The sequence below is a fragment of the Corvus brachyrhynchos genome, unplaced genomic scaffold (genome assembly GCF_000691975.1).
Source record: "Corvus brachyrhynchos isolate BGI_N302 unplaced genomic scaffold, ASM69197v1 scaffold26, whole genome shotgun sequence".
In the NCBI taxonomy this organism is placed as follows: domain Eukaryota; kingdom Metazoa; phylum Chordata; class Aves; order Passeriformes; family Corvidae; genus Corvus; species Corvus brachyrhynchos.
In genome coordinates, this window is record NW_008239324.1 from 11,319,180 (window position 1) to 11,340,058 (window position 20,879).

General features: G+C 38.8%; 1 protein-coding gene across 1 annotated transcript in view; it reads left to right on the top strand.

Annotated features, from left to right (window-relative positions):
- The window catches only part of N4BP1 (NEDD4 binding protein 1), a 20,672-nt gene extending 2,419 nt beyond the window's left edge, over window positions 1-18,253 (top strand). The window contains exons 3-8 of the mRNA XM_017740829.1: window positions 2,433-4,192; window positions 8,709-8,839; window positions 9,228-9,324; window positions 10,566-10,673; window positions 12,236-12,343; window positions 14,418-18,253. Of these exons, the coding sequence (XP_017596318.1) occupies window positions 2,433-4,192; window positions 8,709-8,839; window positions 9,228-9,324; window positions 10,566-10,673; window positions 12,236-12,343; window positions 14,418-14,718 (2,505 nt within the window). The 3' untranslated portion in view covers window positions 14,719-18,253. The remainder of the gene's footprint in view (window positions 1-2,432; window positions 4,193-8,708; window positions 8,840-9,227; window positions 9,325-10,565; window positions 10,674-12,235; window positions 12,344-14,417) is intronic.
- Window positions 18,254-20,879: the final 2,626 nt, after the last annotated feature.

Below are 20,879 nucleotides of genomic sequence, written 5' to 3' on the forward strand. Positions count from 1 at the left end.
CAGCGCCAAGGTACGGGGCCGGGTGCGGGGTCGGGTACGGCCGGGGCCGCGGGTTGGAGGAAGAAAGGGTGGGGAAAAGCCGAGTGCCCCAGGAGGAAACAAGCGGCGCTGCCTTGGCAGGTGGGTGTGTGCCCGGTGCCAGGGAGTCTCCGGCCGTGTTGACATAAGCGTAGGGAATAAAGCGAAACAACTCAGCTGAGAAGTGCAAAGTTCACGGGCACCGCGTTATGAAATAGTCCAGCCCGCCGGTGAGGGGTAACACCGGTGAGGATGGGCCGAGTTTTGTTTTCAAGCGAGATTAAAATGTTTCGCTTTCGTTCGTCCTCCCAAAGTCAAGAATTCCTCGGAGATGTTTGGGCGTTGCCATGTTTTGCCTTACAGATTTCGTTTATTCGGTGGCATTTAGTAGCTCGTTAGCAAAGCTCTCACTAAAACTTAACGCAGCTAGTATTTCCTTCATGTAAAAATTGTCGAATCTGAACTTCGCCAGTCTGGAGCACATGGTTCTCTTTTTAACCCAGCTCTAACGCGTTAAGAAAACCATCTATGCGGGTTGTGTCTCAGAGGGGACAACACTTGCTGTGAAGTATCTTCACACGTGTTAAATGTCTTGCACAACTAACCTTTGGGGGGGAGTTCCTCAGCAGTAGTGCTGAAATTTATATTAGTCATAGTGAACTTGGCAAGTACAGTTGTTTGAATCATGTGATGAGAATTTTGGTGTGAGCTGTAGCGAGGCTGAAGGTCTTTTTCAAACCCAGAATCTCGATATGTGGGCGTTGGTCGGTCTGTTTGTTTAACTACGCTTGGATGGTAGTGGGGATCTTGAGCATGTGTTTTGTGACTGATTTCAGACTTGACAGCACGCTTTCAAAACTTGATTCCTTAACTGTGTAATACACCTGTTCCTTAACGTGTAATGCACTTCCTTACAATGAGTTGTAAGGAAAATACTATGAGTATATAGGGGGTTGAATTACTTGACTCTGAAATTTACTCTGAACCAATTTGCCTGGGCTTAGAGAATCCAGAAACTGTTACAGGTAGCTATTCTTCTCTAGGCATCTGCAGTTCATCTTCACTTTTTTCCAGGAAATTAAAGCACAAGAAATAAATAGCACAAGATTTCAGTTTTCTAATCGTTATTTTTCATAACAAGATAAAAAATGTTTTCTAATACTTTAAAGGGTATGAGAAACTTGATTTCTCTTATAGATAGAGCACTTTTCAGACACTGTTTGGAGGAATTATTGAATAGAAAGTGTGAACAATTGAACAATCATCTTTATCTCCCTTTGAAAGGTTTGGTGATAATAATTTGTGTTTTAATTCATCAGTCAGATGTAATGTGTACGTTCTCCTGTGCTGCTTAGTTTAAAAAAAAAGTTCCCAGATTTAGAGCATCCTCTTCACCAGTTACGTTGTTATCTTGTTGCTCTGCAAAAGCAGTCATATGATGACTAAGGCGTGGAGAGTAACCCTGTGGGTTTTGCTGCGGAAGCAGTTTGTACTGATATGCTCCTGAGGCAGCCTGCCTTGATATTCGTGATGATGTAAGTCAAGAGGTGATAGGAAGTGGTGTTACATTATTCATTACCTTGTGTTGGTTCTCAGTTCCATTTAAAAGAAGTTTAATGTTTGAGAGTAAATATAGATAATAAAATGTGGTAATCTTGGGATTCTGCAAATACAATGACTGCAGCTTAGAAGGTGGTTTCACTATATTAAAGAATTTTAGGGACCTGAAAGAGGCAGTTTGGGAAAAATAATGCTATCTGAAAGAATAAACAGTATACTCTATTGACAGAGTTTTGTGTTCTTGACACATTTAAAACAAGGTACTATAGTGAATTTACCTGTAGTAACTTACAGGTAGCAGAAATAGCAAGTGGATTTTTATTTTTTTTTTTTTAATCTTTGAAAAACCTGAACTTCAGGAACACTAGAAGTATCTGGAGCTTGGAGTTTTCTCAGTCAGTAGCAAAAATATAGGATAGCTGCTGGTGTGATAAAGCTTAGGAAACGTACTTCAGAAATTGTTTTAGAAGTTCAGGCTTATGGACTTGGTAGAACTCTGGTGAAAAGCATTTGTTCCTGAAGAGTTCTCTTTGACCAAAGAATGGGGATGGGAAAATAAATCTCTTTTGATGGTCTGATCTTTTAAACGGTTTGATCTACAAATTAAGTAACCTGTTGCTATCAGGTATAAACAAGAGGAGGTAAAAGAGAGGCTTCTATGAGATCTATTTAAAAATAATTTTAGATATTGGTGTTTTATTTCTTTTGTCTTGTTTACTGACAATGTTTACTTTCTCACATTCATTATGCTAAGTTTGCTTTATTTTCTAACCTGTCCATTACTGACCTAATAAAAACTAACTGAATACTTTAGGTTTTCACAACTATTCACTTTGCTCTCTTTCTCCACTTAGGAGTACATCAAGGGACTGTGTGAACCTGAACTAGAAGAAAAGGAGTACTACCCAAAGGACATGCACTGCATCTTTGTTGGTGCACAGAGCCTGTTTCTCAACAGTCTTATTCAGGATACCTGTGCTGATGTAACAGTGCTGGAAATGGGATTGCTCAGTATTAAGGGGGGTGCAGAAGCTGTTGTTATGGCTCAAAGTCATGTGCAGCAGTTCGTGAAGCTTTTTGAAAATAATGAAAGCTTATTAAATGACAATGAATCAGAGATTAAAAAGCAGTTCAGACAATTTGTGGAAGCACATGCAGATAAGTACACAATGGATTTACTGATTTTGCCTAGTGCACTAAAAAGAGAACTCTTAGCTCTCACCCAAGCTGATGCTTCTGAAGGGGAGAGTGATATCATAGATCTCACAGGTTCTGAAAGCCCTCAAGTGCTTGGACAGAATAGCACCTCCAAAGTTGTTGCTGCAAACAGAGATGGAAGGGCAGATGGGGAGGAAGCAAGAAGCAATGCTGGCACACCTGTCACTGAGCTTACAAAGCAAATGGACACTGTGTTCTCTGATACTCCTGAAACAAGGTTTGTTCCTGTAAAGGACCCTCTGTTAGAGGCAGTGGCCTTTAAAGAGAGGCACTCATGTAAAAGAAGGTCTTCTGATGAGGAGGAAAGGCTCCCTAAAAAGCATTTCTCTTTGGAAAATGATCAGCAAGTGAAATCTGCTTTACACAAGAATCCTTCAGATACTGATGCAGTTATTGATCTGGTTTTGGATAGCTGCAATGAATCAGATGGTTCTACCTACTGTCTTAAAGAAGGTGATGCTCTCACTGAGGAAATGGAATATAAGATTCTTGTGAACTTTTTCAGAACAATGGGATATTCCCAAAATATTGTAGAAAAAGTTATTGGTATCCTGGGACAATCTGTAGAACCACTAATATTGCTAGAAGAAATTGAAAAGGAAAATTTAAAGTTTAAAAAAGAACATGAACAGTCATTTCAAAAGCCTAGAACTATCAATCTTCCTCTAGGAAATAATGTAAGTAATTCACAAAAGCTAGAAGACAGAGGGATTTCTAGGAATAAAAGTCCACTTAAATCTGGTCATACTTCAAAGGAGACAAAAAATGAGTATCACAAAGTAAGAGGTGCTCCAGACACGCAAGTTGGTGCAGAAGATAAAATGCATAGATTGGTATACAAATCTGCTTCCCCTCCCAGCAAAAATTCAGTTCTATGCTATAAACAGAGAGATGTTTACGGTCCTGGTAAGAATCACAGCTCAAGGTCAAGCAGTATGGAAACTGATGGTGGGGTAACTTTCAGCGCTGTGCAAGCTGGAGCTCTAAAAGATGTTGACTTTGTAGCCAGAGGGAGCTCAGATGTGCAGTGTATCTCAAGTAAGAGTAAAACTGCATTTCAGCAACAATCTGCAGGGCCCTCAACTGTACAAAACAGCCACCCTAGTTCTGAGCAGCAGCTGGGACCCTGCAGCTCTGCTCAAGCGAGGCCTCTCCACCAGCGCCTTTCCCAAACCTCACATTGTGACAACCCTGTCCCAGACCAGTTACTGTCTTCACAAAAACATCCTTCGAATCCAGACAGAGATACAGTGGGACCACATCCAGATCATTCAGTTACTGGAGTTCAAAGATTTTTGGACTCTCTGAAGAAGCCATACAGACTGGAGTTGATAAATGAACCTGGAAAACCATATTTAAAACATATAATTATTGATGGAAGCAATGTTGCAATTTCGTAAGTATTGTTCTTTTCAGTTGTCTCTTAAGAGTTCAATGAACTTTCAGGTGAAATAGGGGCTAAGAGGTTGCAGTGGCATGTGTAAAGGTTTTGCTGGCTAGGTTTTTGGTGTGCATATACACACAGTTACGCCATTTCAGAGGCAGTTTTGAATCACCCATGTTCAGCTCAATGTAACACTTCAGTCAGAAGTAATCTCAGGGCAAGCTTTGCTCTGTTGCAGTTGGTGTTACGCATGAAATTTAATTTGCTTTGCCAGTGCCTAATAAAGAGGTTAACTTATTGTCAGTTTCCAGGGCTTGGGGTTTTTTTGTGTTCTTAACATCTTGTAGTTTTAAAGTGGAGGTTCTCATTTAATAGTGACATATTTCGCCTCTAACAGCATTGCATATTAGTGCTTGGATCCTGTTATTTTTTGCGTATGTATGTATATTTACCAACTATATATGTGCATTACTGAGGTTCTGATATTTCCTTCATGCACCCTAGTGGATTGCCCTGCACACCAGCTGGGCTGCACACACCCCACGTTGGAATAGGGCATAGTAGCTGGGTGCTATTGGCATACACTCCCAAGAAAGTTTATATAACACCTGGTGCCTTCTAGTCAACCAAATGAAAACTGGTTATGAAATGTAAAGGACAGAGCTGCCTCAAAATAGCAGAATCATCCAGAAATTCAAATGTTCTACTAAATGATCAATGCTTGGGGGCCTGTTGGTTTGATCATGCAGCTTCCTGGAGCTTCCCTCTGGATAAATAAAGCCTCATTATTTTCTTGCATTTTATAAAGTGAAGATTTGTTTGCAAAATTGCTTTGAATTGTACTCAGTTTTACTTCTCAATACCTTGAGAACTGCTTCCATGCCTATGCTGGCTCAGGGTTCTTTTGACCCCTGAGTTTTGTGGGGTTTGGTTTTTTGATGGGAGTGTGGGTCTTAATGCCTCACCCACATGCTTAGACTAATGCTGTATGGGTTTCTGAATCATTGCTTGCCTCATGTCTTGAGTCGGGAAAACTGCAAAAGCTGTAGAATCTTTTCTTTTGACATGTGCAGCACATTGATCTGTTGTTACCACATTGTCTCAGGGTGCTTGTGGAATGAGAAAAAGCCCAGAGTTTACCCTAGCTTCTAACAAGTATTTTAAAAAATTACCTGGTTTTGTATGCTGAAAACAGGCCTTTGCGGGCAGACTGCAATATCCAGTTGCTGGGTAATTTAAATTGTATTAAAATGTGGAAGGAATTCAGAATGAAAGAATAATTGAATGGAATTATCTTGGTAGAATAGTGTGTGAATGATATGTACTTGTGTTGGTGCATCCAGTCGGAAACATCAGCTGCTCAAACAAGGTGGGAAACGAAGGATAAGCAATAATCCTTTGAAGCCTTGGTAAAGAATTTACCTGAATCACAGCCCAAGTGGATGGGCACCATTGTTCCTGCTCTTTGGGGAAGAACGACCAGGAGTTACCGAGTTGGGTTATGGCCGGGGGGGAAACTTACTGCTGGCCAGTCATCCTGCGGCCTTATAAATACCTGTCCTGAATGAGGCCCTTTGGGCTCTCCTGGGCCTCAGCAGCTGTGCCAGCACCTCCCTCGAGTGGGACACTGCTCAGAGCTCACGAATCCTCACCTTTGTGATACTCAAAGGACTGTTCCTGATGGCAAAGTTCCCACACACCTCTCCACACTTCCTGAGGTGTGACCCTTGCCTGCTAGGAAATGCAAAGGGACTTGGTGTGAGCACTTCAATGATGCTGAGTGGAATTTGTTGATGAGTACCTTAGGCACAGAGAATTAGGTGTTTACACTGGGTACCTGTATGTGTCTGAATTGATCATGGTATGAATGTTACTGCCTCAAATCTGCATTTTATAGTCATTGTTATATTATAGTCATTGTTGTAACTATAGTGAGCCCTATGGAATTGCTTTGTTAAAGTACTCGATGATTAAGTGCTGCTAAACACTTTTGCACCCTTATCTTTGCATCCATATGCTTTGCACCCTCACCTCCTTCTGCATTCCTGGCTTCTGTGTAAATCATTCCAAATTGATTGTAATTTGATCTTTGTATGCTTTAACCTGTGCAGTAAATAATGGACTTATTCGTCACAGGTTCACAAGAGTGAATGTTGCCTCTGAGCTCTGTGAAGCCATATTTTCACAAATTCATGTCAAACCCTGCCTTTGGCAATACCTTTGACAGTGTTTCTTTAAGGAGCCCGACCACTAAATTGCAACAGTATTTACTTTAGTTACAAACCAAAGGGAAAATGTTACATGTCCCAGAAGGCAACCTGCTATTTTGCTGCTTTGTGCTGCTTATGATCATCTTTTGTTTAATTTAGGTAATACCTTTGTAGGGCCTTCACAGGATTTTAAAGAACTGGGACAGGCAAAGCCAGCATTTGCAATGGCATTTGGAGAACAGATGCAGTCTTTGAGATGGATATCTTGAAAAGACCGTATTGCTGTGGTGATTTGATGTCCCTTCAGGTGTTTATCTAATTCAGTTAAAGCATTTCATATTTCTTTTAGTTTAACAGTTTTAGCAGTTTATTCGTATTATAGTTTACATTAATTCTACATGTTTGATAAAGTTAAGTTGCTTCTATTTGCACGCTTTTTTAATTTGTAGCAGAGCAGGATTTTGTGATCATTCAGGACAAATCAAGAGCTGCTTTTCAAAGCTTAAAAAAACTTAAAAAACAGTGCACTGTGTAGTTCAGCCGGCTTAGAGCTCTAAAACAGGGCAATGGAAAATCAGAGAAGGCATGAATTTTGACATGAATGTCAAGACCTCTGCATTTCTTGAAGTCCAGTTGAAAACCATTAATTCATTGAAAATATTTAAAAGTTTTCTAATTTAATGAATAGGATACCTAACTTAAATTAGTGGGATGATGACTGCATTTTAAGTTTATGTCCCAGAAGGTTTACAAAGAGTAACTCTTTGAAAATTGCATTCCTTTATTTGACTGTTCTATTCCTTTATTTGAGTGTTCTTGACACCAAGAATTCTTAATTTTATTAAGGGCAAGTGTGGCATAGTACTTTTTTTTCCTCTGGAAATTCTGTTAAGTGAGATTTTTTTGCCTTTTATATTTCAGTTGTGGCTTACTCATTTTTCTGCCTTTCTACATATAGAATTTCTCTCCAGATTCGGAGAACCTTAATAGATTTAAATTTTGATAAACATATTTTTAAAAGAATTTACAAAACTGCAAAAGGATAAATGAATGCTACTAAAGGCTGAGTTTCACTGTAAAATATATTTCCATAGAAATCTATTAAAGACCTTTCCGTTGGGAAGATTTCTTGGTAGGTTAAACTAGCGCTTAAAGATAAGATTCTGTTCAAAACTGACAGGGCTTACTATTAGGGTTATAATATGCACTTGCATTTTAACTGGGAGATTGGTTTAAGAAAGAAATACCACTTGCTCATTTATTGTTTTAAGTACTTTTAGTGATTTGACATCTAATTCAAAACATAGATTATACACTATTTTGCAGGAAATGCTTTGGCTGCTCATGCTGTCAGTGATCAATCAATGTGTCATTTCTAGGGAATCATATCTTTGTTTGTCTAAGTGTAGCCTCTATGAAAATGGTGGAGTCTGCTTAGACAGTTAATTATGCCTTTTATTTAATAGGCAGATAGGTTCATTGAGATAATTCAAATTGGGAAGGAATTAAATTAAATAGGCAGATAGGTTCATTGGGATAATTCCAGTTGGGAAGGGCCTCACAAGGCCATCAACTCAAATCTTTGTGTCCCTCATTTTAGGTAGTTGCTGATTTTTCTGGAAAGTCACTTAAGGGAGTTGTAAAAACAGATAGTGAGCATCTTATATTTTTAAATGGAGAAGAAAGATTAATGCTAAAATACAAAGTTTTGAAAATCTTTCTTCCAAGAAATTTCATTATTTTGTGTCAGAACAATAGCTCAGACTGTTGAAATTAAGGGAGAGGAGGCCCTGATAGATTATCAGAGAACTGCTCAGATGTAATCCTTGGTAATCAGTTGAACCAAGGGTGTTCTGTTTTGTAGTAGGACTGTATTTGAAACTACCACAATATTGGATTATTATAGTCTTAATCTGTACTCAATAGACTTCAGAAGTCATCACTGTTGGCCTCTTTTTTAAAGCTAAACCCGCTTCTGATTTTTCTGCTATTGTTGTGCCCAAGAAACTGAAAGGAGACTGAGCTGTAAAGTTGCAAAGTTTTTCTGAAATTTAAATTGTATTAAATTTAAATACAACTGAAAACTGAAAGGAGACTGAGCTGTAAAGTTGCAAAGGGATGTATCTGTTCTCTTCTTTCGCTGAAGATCTTTTCCATTTATAAGATTCCTCATCTTGAGCACCTGTCTGCCTTTTCTTTTCCTGAGGCTCTATGTGGGACTTGCAGCTTCACTTTGCAAGGTTTTGTTCCATTTTCTTTGTTTTCATGGTAGTAAACCCTAGTGAATTTAATCTCCCTTCTTTTTCTTTCACCCTCAGTCACGGTCTAAGGAAATTCTTCTCCTGTCGAGGAATTGCAATAGCTGTTGACTACTTTTGGAAACGTGGCCACAGAAATATTACTGTATTCGTTCCACAGTGGAGAACAAGACGTGACCCTTCCATTACAGGTGAGGGATGTTTCTTAACGTTGTCTTAATTAAACCAGACTGTAACTATTTCTTTGGATACTTCTGTGAAGAATAAATGGAGAAGGAATGCTTCATCAAATGTTAAGCAGGAGCAGTCTGGCTGCTCAGCATGAGTAATTGGGTTTCCATACACAGTGTGAGACCCTGAAATGCTATTTAGGCTAACAGGTGTGCCATCAGTGGAGGCCTTTTTAGGTTAGTTTTTGTTTGCTCTTTAATTTCTCATTTTGACCTCTTCTTCCCCATTTTTACAGTATGAGCAATTCTTCAGGTATCAATATCATTTCTATAGCTTAATTGGTACAAAAATAGCCCATCTTCTTTGCTAATTATATCTCAGACTAATTGTCAAGTCATGTTTTAACAGAGCAGAATTTCTTAACACAACTCGAGGATGTTGGAATATTGTCTTTAACCCCTGCAAGGATGGTCTTAGGAGCAAGAATTGCTGCTCATGATGACAGGTACAGAATATACATAGTTTTAAAGTCTTTTTAAACATCTGACTAGTGGTTGTAAAAGCTTAATATTTCATGAGTGGTTTAATTGCTAGTTCTGCAACCTCTCTAGACAGAGCTATGTATCCAACTTAAGACTGGGCTTTGCATCTGTTACATTATTTCACTGTTGTAGGAAACACTCCTATGTACTCAAGAAAGTAATGGAGAGTTAAAAATTTTCGTGGCAATTTAAAAAAAAAAAAGCAGTCTGAAGAAATTAATCTTCCAGTAATGTTTTTATGCTTTCCTGGTCATCACTCTATCCCTGAATTGCCTTTTATGCTTGGGCCATAGATCAGCTACTGATCAGATACTATTTAGCTCCATTTTCTTCTTGATGCCATGTTGGCACACAGACATTGCTGTGTGTTTGGAGCAGTGTATTTGTAACAATGTGTAAGCCAGTGAACTTCCAAGTTAATATGAGCACCAAAGATCAACTTCAAAATATGGGGATCATCTTTCAGTGAGCAAGACACAGAATACTTCGCTGATGTTTTATATACACCCAGTCTTTCATAAGAAGTGCTCTGTCAGTGCAGTATTCACAGCTGAGATTACTGTGGAAATAAGTGTTACAATAACATGTTTGCACTTTTGTTAAAAGTGTTCACTTTCCTTTAAAAGGACACCATCCATTATCTCGTGGCTAAAATAGTTTCAAATGGCAAAAAACATGTTTTTAGAGAGGTTATAAAAGAAAGCAAGCATGTTTTTTTCTTAATAAATCAGTAGTTACGTTTTGTCATAATTTATTTAACAAAAAGGTTTTTAAGAATTGTTGACAGAGCAAACAACTAACATGCAGAACACAGACATTAATGCTAAGCAAAAAAGTGTATGGAAATGAGTTTGTGTTGGATTGTGTAATAAATACTGTACTGTTCCATAAACCAAGCTATTTACCTCTGCAAATATTTAGATCATGGGTTTGGGGGGGTTTGCTTGTGTGGGTTTGTTTGGTTGTTTTTTTTAATGGGGAAGAAAACCCCATGACGACTCTGCTGCACGAAATAAATGCATGCTACCGAAAATGTTGTTCTAAGTTTAAGGTGGATAAAAATAGAGTAATTTCCTAGTAATCAAGGTGCTTGTTTTCATGGAAATAGATTACTTTTGAATGATGAAATGTTTAGTTTTCTAGATCTTTGGATTGTTTCCAGCAAAACAAACTATCTTAGTGATCTTTGAAATTAATTTTACAGGTTTTTATTACACCTTGCTGTTAAAACTGGAGGTGTTATTGTGACTAATGATAACTTCAGAGAATTTGTGACAGAATCATTTGCCTGGAGAGAAATTATTCAAAAGAGGTAATTATTGAATTTCTGTGAAATCATAAAAGGATGTCTGTCCCTGCAGTTGTAGGTACTCTACCTACATGTGGGATTTCACTATTTTTATTTAATCTGTCATGCAATTCTGATAGATCCAAATAAAATACTCTGTGATTCAGTGTGGTGATTTATGTCCTTACAGCCATGTGTTGAGTAGTCTAATATCCCTACTATTCATATATTCTGTCATGTATGTCTGTAATTGCTCACATAAACAGGAGCTGGGTGTAACAGCACACCTTTGTCACTTCTGAAGGTCGGTGTTGGATCTTGTTAGAGCAGTCCACTTTCACAGCCTCTCTTGTTTGAAAGCCTATTTTTTTCAAGGAGACACGGTAGCTGATGAGGATGTAGAGTGTCACTTTTAATTGTTCAGAATCAATCACTCCTTACTCAAGTGGGACAGATTGGCACAGCTAAGCAAAATGAACACTTGCAGCATATCCATGTAGCCATTTCCCTGCAATTGTTGTTCTTTGGGTTTAGATGAGTTCACTTAGTTATCAGATATCTTTGCTTCATCTTGTGGAATTTGTTTCTTGTTACTTTTTGTTTCTGTGTTAGTTCGTTGGGATTTTTTTTCTCTTTCAGGTAAATCAGGTTATTTTACTGTTAAGGTGTGATCTTCTGTTAGTGAAATTTCCCACTAATCCCTCAATCTCCCTAACATCTTCTGAGGATACATCTGTTACAGTGGCTAAGATCAGTATAGGTCTAATGAAATAAGTAACTAAGAACTTGCCCTGGGTTCTCACAATATAGCTGGAAGACCGTGGAGTTGATGCTGGCTAATCATGTAGGCTTTACATTATTTCTTGAATGAATTCTACCCAAGTGAGGTTCTGTTCTCCAGAATTTTAGCAAGAATACTTGGCATGTAATCCCTAGTCTGTGGTTTTTTTAAGAGCTTGTGTTAACATCTGCTATTAGTTTTACTTCTGTACCAAATCTATTCCTGGCAGACAAATTTCAGTTGAACTGTTTTTTTTTCAATGCAGATTTCTACCTGTCCCAAAACAATTCTGGAAAAAAAGCTTTGTGTCTTAACTGTAAACATTTAATGCTGTATTTGCTAGTTGTGTAGCTTTCTGCTAACAGGCCAGAAAAAAAGCTTTGTGTCTTACAGCATTAAATGTTTACAGTTATTTGCTAGTTGTGTAGCTTTCTGCTAACAGGCATTTGAGCTACATGACTGAAGATCCTTGCAAGGAGGGGGAGTTAGAACAACCAAAAAAAAATCTCTAATCACCCAGAAAATTCCACTGTGGTCTGGTTGCAAAATTTCTGTCGTAAAAGAGTTGCTGTCAAAAAAAAAAAAAAAAGAGCAAAGCTCCCTGTTCTGCAGTGTAATAGGAAGAGTTCACAGCTCCTATTGAATTATTTTGACAAGAAATGCTGGTTGTATCTCAGTTGGGTTTACTAATTAATCTTCAGGGACTCCTGATGTGGTGTCTGCTCTAAGGAAATTCATCCTGTGCTACAAAGGTGAAGGACAGCAAGGGTGTAATACCTTGTTATTTAAAAGAACTCTCTTGCAGGTTGCTCCAGTACACTTTTGCTGGTGACATATTTATGGTTCCTGATGATCCTTTGGGAAGAAATGGACCCAGATTAGATGACTTCCTTCGAAGTGAAGGCTGTTCTAGGTATAAACACTGTTTTCCCTTTTGTTTGACGCAGTTATTTCACATTTGAAATAAACTGTTCTCCTGGTCCACTCATACACCTGTAAAGCACAGTAAAGTAGGAACACTGTAGCATGAAGCAGTTTAACAAAAAACCGTGTTTCTCCTGTTACTTCAGTTCATTCAGAAACTGCTGGTAACACCTGCCTCTAATCAAGATCTCTGAGAACTAAGATAAGTAAGACAAAAGCTTCTTCTGAGATTTGACTGTGGTGGCTTTCATGCACGGGTGTGCTAACAGCACCCAGAGGTGCCAGAGATGTGGGTATGTGTTGTTAATTACACTGATGTTGTCTAAGACACCTTGGCTGGTCACTTATCATAGTGGGACAATAGGTGCTACAAACACTGCACTCAGGTTTTTTTGTTGAAGGGGAGACACTTCACTTCATGGCTGAGGGTACCTTACTGTTGTCAGAACAATTTTTGAGGCATTGTAATGAAATCCATTCATATTTGAGTAATAGTTGTAAATAATAATATGCATATATTGTTCATTTAAGATTAATGTACTTTTTAAATGTGCACATATTCAAAGTATGAATTTGCTTTGCATGAATTGCCAAGATTTGAGAATTAGTTTGCTCTTTTGCACAATCTGCTGTTCTTTCACCAGTTTAGGAATTAGAAAGGCTAATAATTCTGAGGAGTATTCAGAGGGCTTTCAAAAACAAGTGAGGTAACTTAAAAATTTGCAATAGAAAAGGCAAGCTATACTTAAGGATTAATGCAAAGACTAAGCAAGAATCTCATCTATTGGAAACATTTGAGGAAAGTGGAACATTTATATACCATAGGTTACAAGATGCTTTGAAAATAAGTGTGTTGACATTAAAAAAGCAAGTGCAGTGCTAGAACTCCAGAAGGAAATGCTAAGTATTCAAGCTCTAGTACAAAACCTTTGAGATGTTATTTGGAACACTGTGTTTTACCTGCCTGTGTCTGAGATAAATATAATGAAAACAGAGTGTTCTGAGAGGTAGGTGAGTGTGATTGTAGAAGTGGAGAGAGTCTTTCGAGAAGACCACAGAAGGGTTTGGTTTCTTATCTGTAAACTTGGAACTGGAATTAGGCTTTGGTGTTTGGTTTGGGTTTGGGGGTTTTTTTGGCGGTGGGGGGTGGTGTGGTAAGACAGAGAAAAACTGCCAGTGCAAAGAGTTATTTTGTTTCTTCACTGTGACTTTTCTACATGAGTTAAATAATGCAGAAAGCATAACTGGCACCAGGAGCAAGATCAGAAACATGAAGGATCTTCAGCAATTACAAAACCTTTCCACGCTGAGTAATGGGAGGTGTCATAACTCAAATGCTTTTAAAATAGAGCTCTGTAATTTAGATACTGTTTCCCTTGGTGGTAGGAAACTAGACTGTAACATGAGTTCCACTTCACATTTCTCTGGTATCTGCTGGCATCTGAAGTAGACTGAGCTTTAAATTTTGTAGTGCTAGCACTGTATAGAGTAGCAACAATTTTTTAAAGTCTGAAATGAAATCTCAATATTTATGGAAGAGTATTCGAATCCTGAGACCGCTAAAACAACTTCATTGCCCTATTAAGGATATCATACAAAGGAAACAAGGTCCTGGTCTCAATAGGAGCAGAGCTCACTCAAGAGCAAAAGTAGATGAGGACTAGTCTTGTGAAGCAATCTTGGAAGCCCCTTTGGTCTGTCAGTATTTTCACATGTTCCATGTCAGTGTACATGTGTTCAATGTATTTTTTTATCTATACCTTCATAAAATAGGCTTTGACTGTGGCTGTAATCTGCCAAGTAAAGTACTCACAGCATATTGAGACTATTCCTGAATGATATTAATGTTGTTAGTTATTCCAGATTCAGACTGAGAACTGTTACACCTCTGGTTTTGTTTCACTTTGAAAGAATGCTCATCATTTGATTCGAGTCAGTAACCAGCTGAGCACCAGGGAAGTTTAAGTTATACACATTTTTCTTCTCTCTCTCTTGTACAGAGAGAGCTACAGCTAGCATCTCCTTTAGCTTAATTTAATAAAAAGTTTTATTTTGTTCCACAGAGATTCTTGGTCAACACAAAAGGCTTTACAGAGCAGTGAACAATATTCTTCTGAGACCAGTAGCAGTCAACAGCCTGGAGGCAAAGTGCACGATTCATCCCCATGGCTTCCATGGGAAGAAAACACAGAGCCTCGTCCAGCAATTCCACCACAGAGATCTGCCTCAGAAACAGTCCAGCTAAGAGAAGCCCTGATTAAAATTTTTCCTGACTATGATCAAAGACAGAAGATTGATCAAATACTAGCTAATCATCCATTCATGAGAGATCTTAATGCACTGTCTGCCATGGTGCTTGACTGAATGCTATACACAGCTTTTATATCACAACTGCTCTGACTAATGATTATCAATGTGAAGAAAAATGTTGCTCTTTTATGTTACTTTATGAATATTAAAACCCCAATTTTATTTGTATAAACAAAGATATTTTTGTGTATATTCTGTTGCTAATAGATGCCAGGTTTTGGTAAATTAAAAACTACTGCTACTAAAGATTTGTAGTAATATTTTCTATGAAAAAAAACAAAACCAAATCTTCTGCTTAACTTGAATTGCTTATTAAAGCAGTAGCAGTACTCCCTTTTGAGTAGTGTGTTAGTACTGTTTACAAAACCCTTTTCCTGGAAGGCAGAATTCCTGTCAGTTGGAGACCCGTGTGTGGGAGCAGCTGCCAGCAGGTGGCGGCCATGGGCCCGTGAGAATCCCCTGGAAGGGCGTGAAAATCCATTTGCTCTTTTAGGCTGCAAATGCTGTGCAGAGTAGTTAGAAGAGAAAGTAAAAATTCACAGCTCTGATCGGGAGAAAGTGTTTTGAATGCTTTAAAAGATCTGAAACCTACACTGGTGTTTAAATTGGAAATTATCTTGACCATCAGTACTCCTTCAGAATAGTTTTAATATCTTTAACAATTGCACTGACACCTGTTTTGTCTTTGCCTTACCTGTTCTAAGTGTGAATGGTGTGGTGTTAACAGAATGTGATGCTGTCTATAGAAATGGCTGGTTTGTGCAGACATACAGCTGCAGTCAGCTCTACCCCTTTAGATCTGTTCTGGGATCTACCCCAAAAGTGAGGGGTGAGAAAAGGAAGATAATTTATGAAAGCTGACCAATAGGACCACTTTCAAGAGCAGAGCAAAGTTAAGAGTGCTGTTTTTCTGTGTCTCTGTACATACTTAAGTCTGTTATTCCTTCCTTTTTAACCAGTCTCTGGTGCCAAGTGTTCACATGAGTGAAATCAAATTGGACTGTAAAAAAAATGTGGGTTCAACTTCTAATATACTGAGCCTTACCCTAAAGCATGAATGGCTTTCTCTCCAGTTCCATGGGCTCTGAAATCACTCTTTGCTTAAATGCAAAAGAGCTGAAATATGCTGAGGAACTGGGGTTTTTGAAAGACTGTCTTTTTGCATGGTCCTTTCACATGTTTTATGAAGTCAGAAACAGAAGGAAAAGTCTTGCTCTTCCCTTAACATAAGTAACCTGAAAGAGAATTGTAGCAAGAACAAAAAGCCTTTTAATATGTTTCTACATTCAAACAGACAAATCTTAATTATTTTTTATTCTGTATAACTGTGTGGGAAATTTGCTAGTGGGGGGGCAGAGTCCTTCTGACCAGCACATGTTTGCCAAGAAGTGGTTCTTACCTATGAAATGTTATGTAATCTCCAAGTTCCAACCCCATAAAAACTTAGCCAGGCTCCTAAAGCCTGTTATCCCCAACTGCAGTTGGTATCATTTTAATAAATAGTAAGAGAATAAATCACCAGCTCCCTTGCACTGCCTGGGGCCTATGTGCATGTGTGAACATGGGCCTTGAAGAACTTGTCTTCCTTAGGTATATCCCTAGTTGCATATGTTGTTTTCACTTTTTAGGTGCTTATGTGGGGTATAAATATATTGTAATCTTTGTTTCATAGGATCATAGAAAGTGCTGAGTCGGAAGGGATCCACAAGGATCATCAAGTCCAATTCCTGGCTCTGCACAGAACACTTCCAACAATCCCACCCCATCTCTGAGAGTATTGTCCAAACACTTCTCAAGCTCTGTCAGGCTTGGGGCTGGGCCCACTTCCCTGGGGAGGCTGTTCGGTGCCCAACCACCCTCTGGGTGAAGAACCTTTTCCTGAACTAACCTGAATCCCCCCAACTCAGCTTCAAGTCTCAAGTCCTGTCACAAGAGCAGAGATTGGTACTCTTTCTTCTTTCTCTATTTCATTCTCCAGAGTCTGTTTCTGAAGCATGTCTCGTGCTATTCAACCTTTGGTTGCTGAAAAACAGGCCTAGAAGCAGTGTTTTGAGTGGAAAATAACAGGGACTTTCCCTTATGTGTGAGTGATTTGGCATTCCCCTCTCCTTCCCTTTAAAGGGGTAAAGTCCTGAGACTGATTCCTGGTGTGAGGCCAAGTGTAGGATATCTGTGACGAATGCAACAGTTAACTGTTGAAAGGAGTTTTTCTCTTACATTTTGAGGGCATTTAATGTAAACAGTGTTATTGCAGTTGTAAACAAGCAAAGCTCAGATGAGTCCCAGTAGTCGGTGCTAGTGCTGCTGTTTTCCTTCCTGTTTCAGTGCCATATTAGGGTAGCTTGTGTTTTGGAAGAGCATTTCTGAACCAGAGAGAGAGTGCCTGTGAAAGTTCCATGACAAACAATGACTCACACAGCGTCTTTCTAATGCTGGCAGTGTTTCCTTCTGTTTTGCAAGCTTGCAGGCTGTGTTTGATATGAATGCCTTTCTTGCTAGAATTTTGTCTAGCTGTATCAAATGCTATTTTTAGATCTGGGCCTGGTTTATATTCGGGATGGCTCTGTTTTATTGGGAAGGTTGTATCTCTGCTATAATTCATGTATAAGACCTGTTATTTTCATAAATGCAGTTTAGAATAATAATGACTTTGCAGATTCCAAGACCTAATCTGCTGTCTGATATTTGGAGGAGTCTGGTTATATAAGTAGGTGTTTCTCTGATGTGTTCAGTTTCTCTTTTTTATCACAGAATGGAAACCCAAGTGCCTTACAACAGTGTAATTCATGGTGTTCAGACTATTCCGAGTGTCCCTGACTGCTACTGTTTGTGCTCAATTTTGTACATAAATCTACCAATTTTGTATATGTTGGTTTGTAGCTCTGGGAATACAGTGGAAATACTGCAGTGCTCAAGAAGATGGTGTAGACAATTGATGACTTTTAAAAATCAGATGGATTTTAGATTTGTACATTTTTTACCTGTGTATTTTATGCATTTGTTTAGAATGTGGTTCCATTGTACTGTTCAAACTCTGCTGAACTGTGTATGACAATCCCAAGTTTTTGCTGTCTGCCTTGTGGCTTGCTAAATTCTGTCAGATTACATTATATAATTTTAAATGGCTAATTCAAAGGAAGCATTTTTGAAGAAATTGGGTTTGAATGCATTGGATCCCCTTTTCAGTCCCCACTTAAGTATTTTTAACTGTTTCAGGAATTATATTTTAAGTGTACATAAGAGAACTAAAATATTACATATTTTTAATTAAATGGAAACAACAGTCCAAAGACATCAGAGTTCTGCTGAAATATATCAATTTTTATTTCATTATCATTTGTCACTAAATATAGGAATAATTTTGATTCAAATCCGAAGTCATGTATAATTTTTCTCCTTGGTTGTTGAATGAGCATGTGATATTCAAGATATTGAGTCTTAGTATTGTTAATTTTAAGAAAAAACTTTGCTGAGCTAAATATTAAGAGTCTATTCATCAAAAATAAAAGGCTGGCTTGCATGTGTTTGATATACAAACACACACACTCTCCCTTCTTAGAAAGAACGTTAAAGGTGAATCCAAACTCAGTTTGCGCTTCGGTTGTCTAATTTTTTGGGATTGTGTGGATGGTCCAGGTCCGGGCAGGGTCCCCGCGGTGACAGGAGGTGGCGCCGCCGGCCGCGCCCCGCCCGGCTGCGCGATGGGCCCGGCCCGAGCGTGCTCCGGCCCTGGCTGAGGGCACAGCTTCGCTCGGGTTTGTCCTCCCGGTGTTTTATTGGTGTCCTCACTGCTGTGTGGTAGGTTCCGTTTGCTTCCCGGCTCAGGGACTTTCCTTTGGTTTGCTGGCAGTTTATGTTTGATAGGCAAGTGCAATTGGTGGTAATATATTTACCCTTGATATGAGTTCCTTGAATTCAGAACTGCGGCTGAAAGTCTGCTGTGTGAACAATTCTGATCTCCAGGAGTGAACAGTTCTGATCTCCAGGAGTTAAGATATCGGCGCACGAGAAATTATATTCTAAAAACAAATAAATAAGATAAATTCGGATGTTCAGAGGTTTTATTAAAAATCAGAGAAGGCATCACAGAGCCTCCCATCAGCGCATGAGGGCAGAGCTGGCTGCCGAGCACTTGGTGAGGGGCAAAGCAGGATGCAAGGACAGGGGCAGGACCAGCCCTTTCACTGGGGCAGTGACCTGGGAGCGCACAGCACTGAACGATACTGAAACCACTCGCAGGGTGACTCCTTTTCTGTGAGGAGCATTTCTGCAACCTGAATCCAAACACACCCAGCTCAATGGTGTGTTTTGCAGAGAAGGAAATTGGGAATATCTAAAAGGCAGAGCATGAATGTCTGGGAATATTTTCTGTGAGGAGAAGGAGGAGGTACATTGTGGTTTATAAATACTTTGTGTGGGAGATCTTCACAGCAGAGGGCCTTGAATTAAAAGAGGCACATCAGAGTCTTTTGCCAGATCTACTGGCGGAACACCAAGAATATGGATAAGGGCATTCTTGACATTCTGAAGTGAAGGGGCATTAAAATAGTAATATTTGGCATTCATTGGGAATAAATTAATGTTTTCTGTCACAGTTGTAGCTATCCAAGGATTCTCTACATTAGGAAAAAAAGAACTTGCCATATTTTAACTTTTAACCAAATTTTTATGCTCTTGGCCTGTAAGTCTATCAGCTGCTCATACCTAATCTAAAGAGAAATTTCCTGAGCTGAATGTAACTTATTGTGAAACATATAGTATCAACACACAGCTTCCCGATGTTCAAACTTGTTTTCCTTCCAGACTTGAACCAGGAACAGACTTTTGGGTAAATGAATAAGGAGGTAGCACTAGAAATGAAACAGTTTAAGACAATGCTAGGCTGATCATGAAATTAATTTGCAGAGTCTATATCAATTCACTGTGTGCACATGATTATTTTTGTTTAAACCATTCAATGCATTAATTTTGACTAAAAATTATTTAGGGCTCTGATTCATAAGCAGTAGACGTTGTAGTGGCCTAAAATGTTATTGGGGGTGATTGCAGGAGATTCATTGCAGCTGCCCTTGCTGGATGCTCTGTGCTGGTTTCTCTGTTGTCACAGCTGGCACAGTGGTTTAAACTCTTGTAGGTCACAAGTCTGAGCCCTCAGTTCTCTGCTGTCAACAAAAATGCAGAGAAGATAAAGATATAGTAGCTGGATTGTTATCCTTTGTTTTATAGCATCCATCAAAGCCCTACTTTGTAAATGGAAATCAAATTAAGCTTTCCAATATTACAGCAGCTATGAGTCTTCCAAATGATGATGGATTGAAATAATTCATGCAAAAGCCCAGGATATCTCATCTATCCCATCTGGTGGGTTTAGTCTCAGGGCCTTTCAGGGACATTATTCAAATGTTTCTGGTAGGAGGTGAATGTAATTGCTGCTTGAGGAGCTATTTGAGAAGGGAGCTTATAATTTCTTTTAATATAATATTTAATTATATACCAATAATAAAGCAGCTTAAATAACTTTGTAATGTTTCTGTAAAAATATTATAACCTTTTCTTTCTTTCCTCACTGATGGGCTCTTGCTTGTCTTTTATTTGTCTCGTAATGCACCAATGGTGAGTGATGCATAGTGAAAAGGATTGAATGGGAGTCTGCCTTAAATTGTGAATATCTGTCCACTGGTTAATCAGTGCTGCAGGAGTGGAGACAGAAATAGAGTCTGTTCTTTTTTCCCCTATCTAAAGTATATGTGACACCTTCTTGTTACTAGGACTCCTGTTTAGCTGTGGTGGTTATGGATTAAATACTAGTGCTGCATGCACATATTGTCTTCCTCCTATAAAATAAGGAGTAGCTTTACTTTGAAAAAGTTTCATTAGCATGATCTCCCCTAATGCTGTAAACATACAGAAACACAGGCAAGATGAATTTCCCTAAATTAAAGAGGGCAGGCTGGTGGGCAAGAAGCAGCCTTGTTTGGTATCAAACAGGAGAGGCTGCGTGCTGTTCTGACACAATAAAGTCAATGGTCCTGCACCCTGCTATGAAAGTGGGGTTCTTTCTAAGTATGAAAAATAGAAGTTATGGACATTGGTTTCCAGTTTCTTGCTGGGTGAAACAAGCACAAATCTGTCCATTAGAATCTTGTTTCAGGCTATCTCACGGTTAGTGAATGCAGGAGGGCTGATCAGATATCGGTGTGCAGAAGGGTAGGGAA